The sequence below is a fragment of the Neopelma chrysocephalum genome, unplaced genomic scaffold (genome assembly GCF_003984885.1).
Source record: "Neopelma chrysocephalum unplaced genomic scaffold, ASM398488v2 Primary Assembly neopelma1_139, whole genome shotgun sequence".
Lineage (NCBI taxonomy): Eukaryota > Metazoa > Chordata > Aves > Passeriformes > Pipridae > Neopelma > Neopelma chrysocephalum.
In genome coordinates this window covers 403000-408598 of record NW_020897801.1, presented here as the reverse complement: position 1 = coordinate 408598, position 5599 = coordinate 403000, and the positions used below count along the sequence as shown (strand labels likewise).

Below are 5599 nucleotides of genomic sequence, written 5' to 3'. Positions count from 1 at the left end.
TCTGTATCTATATCTATGTGTATAAAGGTACCTGTTAAAAAATCCCCTTGACTTCAGTGAAATACTCATGTTGGATGCCTTTGCACCTCTCAGTGGTTGAAGGGTTGAGCCTCGAGGAGTGGGGATGTTACCCCAGGCTTCATCATCAGCTTTTAGCAAGTCATCCAAGAATTGCAGACTTGAGGGCTTTATAAGCTCTGATAGGCATCCCACTCAGAGCGAGGTGTTAGCACAGCCCACTGTGGTCCAGGAGACCTCAAAAGGCCTCATTTAGGACCTAACAGGAATCCCTAAGATTGCAGAGTGGCCCCAAAGACAGGGGAGAAAACACACCACCACACAAGAGAAACAGGACACAACTTGGCTTGGGATTCAGTGGACCTCTCGTGATTCTAGTCCAGTGAATTTCTAAATGTGGTTTTAGAGTTTTGGTAGAAGGTTTCACTTCAGTGTTGGCAAAATTGGTGTCTTGCAACCACTCCAAAGGCCACTGCTTCAGGGAAATTATTTCAGAAAGTAGTGAAAATCCATGATTTGCTGATCAATTTTTGTAGTGTCCATTGCAATCAAGGAGGCAAGAATCAACCAAAGCATTTTAGATATGTCTGTCTCACATACATAACTTTCTCCACTGCTGATGTACCCCCTTCTATTGACATTTCCAGAACCACAAACGTGACATAGTGCAAATAAGACCTGATGGAAGTAGATCTCAGTTAGAGTAGACATTTCCCCCTCTAAGTTATTGTGTTTGTTTACTTCTGCTTTTAAAGAAAGGCTATACAATAAATCAGAAAGACACAAGATTGTGGCAGAGTACAGCACAGAAGGGCAAAAATTTGGATGCACTGACTGCCACAGGCATCCTATAAAAAAGGCACCTGCAAAATAGTCACCTCTAGCACAATGCCAGCCTTGAACACCACATCTACATTTACTGTGCCCACACCCACAGTTCAGGGGTGCACAGGGCCGGGCATCCTGGGAGGGCTGCCAGGGCTGCCAGGCTGCCCAGGGCGTGGCAGAGAGGTGACTCAGCCAAAGCACAGGAGTGAATGCAGGTGAGCATTCAAGGACTCAAGCATCTCTCCTATTAGTAGAGGCTGAGAGAGCTGAGGCTCTTTAGTCTGAAGAAAGAAGGTTCAAGGGGGATCTTGTCAAAGTATATAAATACCTGAAGGAAAGCTGCAAAGATGACAGAGCCAGGCTCTTTTCGGTGGTGCCCAGTGACAGGAGGAGAGGCAGTGGCCACAAACTGAAACAGAAAAAGGTCCCTCTTATCGTTACAAAATATGTTTTTGCTGTGAAGGTGACTTAGCACCATTTGCCCAGAGAGGTTGTGGTGTCTCCCTCCTTAGAGATACTCAGACGTCATCTGGACACATTTCTGAGCAACCTGCTCTCAGTGGTTCTGCTTGAGTAGGGGACATGGACAAGATGACTTCTAGAGGTCCCTTCCAATCTCACCAGTCTGTGATTCTGTGCTGTGTCTCAATCTTCACCCAGTGCACACTAGGAAAAGGTGCCCAGTATGCTTTTAGACTCACAGGGGAAAACCTCCCAAGTTTTACTAAAATGTAAATAACAATACTTACCTTCCTACAATTCATAGAGTCACATTTGTCATTTCATTATTGGTTGCAATCAATACATTGCAATGTTGTGCCACATTTCTCTGGGACACAAATGACTCTCCACATCTTTCTTCAAAAAAAGAAACGACACAAAATCCACATCCTGAACACACTTCCCATGCCCTTCACTTATTGCATGTAGATACTCACTTGCCAGCTCCACAGGAAGAGACATTAGGCTACTTAGCATTAGTTCAGCAAAATAATGCACTTTGTTTCCCTAAGGAACACTAACAGCAAGGCTGCCTCATGTTGGGACTTTCTAAGTAAGTACTTTCATCTTTGAAAGTTGGACTTGATGATCTTGGAGGTCTTTTCCAACCTCGATTGTTCTATGATTCTATCTGGACAAAACTATCCCCAATAGCATTGAACTGGACACAAAAGTGATTTGGGTTTTTTTGCATTTCAACAAAGGCTGATCAAGAAGGAGCACCAATACTCTTCTTCTAGAAGAGTCACTCTAAAGGAAGGACAACTCAAAATCAGACACACTAGTAAACCTCCAGTCAAGTGGTAGCAATCTATGGCCAGGGTTATGTGCAAGTCTCTGCCTGTATCTGCACACTCTGATTCATGAAACATCTTGGCAGGGTGCTCCAGGAAGTTGTTAGACTTTGCAGGGAGCAAAGTCACTATGACTCAGCAAAAATGTTGAGGTGAATGGACCTCACTCACCACCCACACTGCACCCAGCAAATAATAATAATAATTATTATAATCATAAAAATTAAAGGAAGGTTTTTAAACTCCCATAAAGTCAGGTTTGATATGGCTTTAAATTATGATAGTTATCTTTCTCCATGCAGATAAAGCAATCAGGTAAAACGGAACAAAAATACTTGAACAGAAAAGCCTGTATACATAACTGTGTCCTTCCAGCAGATCTCCCCTGCCAGCCCTTGCTGTGGCTGAGTTGCCAAAATCTCTCCCTGCTCCTCCCTGGTCTGCAGGAAGCTCAGTCCAAAATCGTCAATGTCGTAGAATAAAGGTTTAGGAGGAGGAACAGTGTTTAAGACTCTGCTTAGACACAAGGATAAAAGAAAAAAAAAGAAAAAAAAGGCCAATTATGGTTGGGTTTCATACCTTTCAGACCACGATTTTATGCCATTAAAGTAACTTTAATAGCTCAATCTCAACATTTTCTAGTCTGTTCTCTACATAATTTTGATCAGCTCCTATTGCTGTAGCACCCAAGCACCTCTAATAATAAATTAAGTAATATGTATATGACATAGGCTTGGTGTAACAGCTTGTCAGTCTAATCAGAGGTCAGTGCAGAAGAGTACTGTGGTCCTTTCCAGCCTTAAAAACAACGTACCATTACTGAATTTGTAAAATCTTTACAGATTTTTCTATTTTTTTGGTAGATCTTTCCCTCTTTTCTGTCAAATTCCTCATATCTCTTGCAGTAGCTTTGTCTTTTTTTTTCAGGGGGGCTGGTTTGATGTATGTGTTATTTCCTGTTTGTTTTCAGTAGAAGAGACCTCCTCTCACTGCTCTGGTTTGACCACGTTGGAGTTGTCATGTCACTTTGAAAGATTTGATTCTCTGCCTCTCTCTCTCTGCTTCACATAAATTTGGCATCTTTTCCATTCTGCAAAGTGTGATGACATCCAAGGCAGGAGAAAGACTATGATAAAGCTTGGTTAAGCCAGTGGCTTAGAAACTAGGCCATGGACAGCGGGAAGAGATTTTGTTTAAGTATGAACCCAGAACATGAATTTGCCAACCAACTGAAAATACTGTTCTATAAAAGCACCTTAAGTAATGCAAGTGTACAAAAATTTTAACAAACCACATAAAACATCATGGCTAATGGCTCAGTAATTCACAGTTGTCTCTATATTTTGATAGGCAAACATTATAAGTCCAGGCATAAAATATTTAATTATCACTCACTCAAACTGTACTAGTTACAGGACAACACCAGTGGAACTCGCACAACGTGTAAACTGGTAGTCAGGAGTCAGCAATGAGCAAGAAGGAGTTTAAAGTAATATAAGCAAAAGAGAAAAATAGATTCCAGAAGCAAAACATCCCCACTCTGATAATCAAACACAAAGTTGAGGGTCTGTGACATGAGATACCTAAGGCAGGGTGTTGAAATTATATCAGCTTCCTAATGTGAAGTGTCTTTTCTTCCAGACAGCTGCCAGCTAAGCAACCAAGTCCCTCCAGTCCCCTGGTTCTTGATTTCTGAAGCACTGCACTTGTACAAAGTCTCCTGCTGCCTTTAAATATCAGCCCTCTGAATGCCTTTTTACCATATGTAAAAAAATCAGGGACTTTGGGCTAGCGCACTACCTGTAGAAAAGCTGTGGTCACAAATCCCTTTTCAAGCCTCTGACACCCTACTGATGCTGGCTGACATTTTAATGAAGCCCAGGGAACAGATGTCTTCACATGGGCTGAGGCAATGGTCCTGCAGGGAGCCCACCTCTCTGCAAAGCCAGGGAACACAGAATTTAGCTAAAAGGTAAGATCACGTTCCTTTTTAATGAATTCCTCTTTGAACAGCAGGAGAGCCTGATATTATCTAGGAAAAATATGAAAAATTCAGTCCATTTGTACACCACCTGAAAGTGAGAAAATCCTCCAATGGCCTGGATACCCATTGTTCCATGCAGAAATTCTCCTGACATCTATCAGGCTCTCACTGCTGTGGAACCACAGAATGATCAGGGTTGGAAATGACTCAAAGATCATTGAGTCCAACTAGTATCCAGCACCACCGTGTTCACCACTAACTCCTATACCCAAGCACCACATCTACGTATCTTTTGCACACTTCAAGGGATGGTGATTCCACCACCGCTGCGGGCAAAGCAAAACACGTGAAGTGCCACGCCCATTGCTAAGACATTTGCTCTTAGTTTGTTCGTTTTGAAGAACAAACAGATAAATCAGCATCAGGCTTCTGTAGCCAAACCCAACCTCAGACCGACGGTCGTCTTGTGCCTCTCGCACGCGAGGGAAGGCGGGGAACGGGGGCCGGTCCCGGCGGGCGTGGGTCGAGGCGGGGCCGGGGCAGCTCCGCTCCTTATAGCGCCCTCGGGCAGCCTTGGGCACGCACTGACAGCGGGACGGAGAGACAGCTTCGGTGACCATGGCGATTCCCTGCGTGGAGCTGAGCAATAAGATGAAGATGCCCGCTCTGGGACTGGGCACTTGGCAGGTACCGCGGCGGGCGGGAGGAAGGCCGGCGGTCCGGCGGGCGCCGCGAAGATGAGAAAGAAATAAAAAAGAATTAAAAGCAGAACCTCTCGCGATGCGACGGGGGGGCTCCCGCGGGATACGTGGGCCCCTGTGGGGGCCGTGGGGTCGGTCTCGCCGCCCGCTCGGAGCGCCCGATGGCGGCCGCTTGTGTAACCGGGCGGGCGGCCAGGGTGGGGCGGCCGCGACGGCAGCGGGGAGAGAGGAGCCGGGGAGCGAACGGCAAAAAAAAAAAAGGGAAAAAAAAATGAAATGAGGGGCTAAAGAAGATGGAAGGAGGCACAGAAAAAGAGGGGAAGTAAAAGAAACCGACAAAATAGACTCGGCGGTAGGGTCTCGCAGCCCTCGGATGGTGTCACAGTCCGAGGGGAGCCCTGGTCACGGAACCGCCGCGTGGGGAAGATTTGGGGAGGGCGAAGTGGCGAAACTTCGTGGGCAACACTGAGAGCGAACAAGGGGAAATGACAGTGGTTATTGCGCTGCTGGCAATGGCAGAGCCGAAATGGCTTGCAGAAACAAATTCCTTTCTGTACCTGTTCCCTGCAAACAGTGCTGTTTGCCAGGAATCTCAGTTGGAACTCAGTTCAATGGAGGTGATGAGGAAACTCCAGGAGCCGTTGGAAAGGGGGACTTTGTGGAGCTGTCCCAGCAGTGAGCACTGGCTGGAGAACACGGAAGAGCTCATGATTGGCTTGTGTTTGATTTCAGGCTCCTCCAGGAAGGGTGGAAGAGGTGGTGAAGTTTGCTAT

The 5599-nt window shown here is 45.7% G+C and overlaps 1 protein-coding gene across 1 annotated transcript in view; it reads left to right on the top strand.

Annotated features, from left to right (window-relative positions):
- Positions 1–4679: 4679 nt before the first annotated feature.
- LOC113975574 (aldo-keto reductase family 1 member B10-like) overlaps positions 4680–5599 on the top strand; it is a 307380-nt gene continuing 306460 nt past the window's right edge. The window contains exons 1-2 of the mRNA XM_027699741.1: positions 4680–4812; positions 5559–5597. Of these exons, the coding sequence (XP_027555542.1) occupies positions 4744–4812; positions 5559–5597 (108 nt within the window). The 5' untranslated portion in view covers positions 4680–4743. The remainder of the gene's footprint in view (positions 4813–5558; positions 5598–5599) is intronic.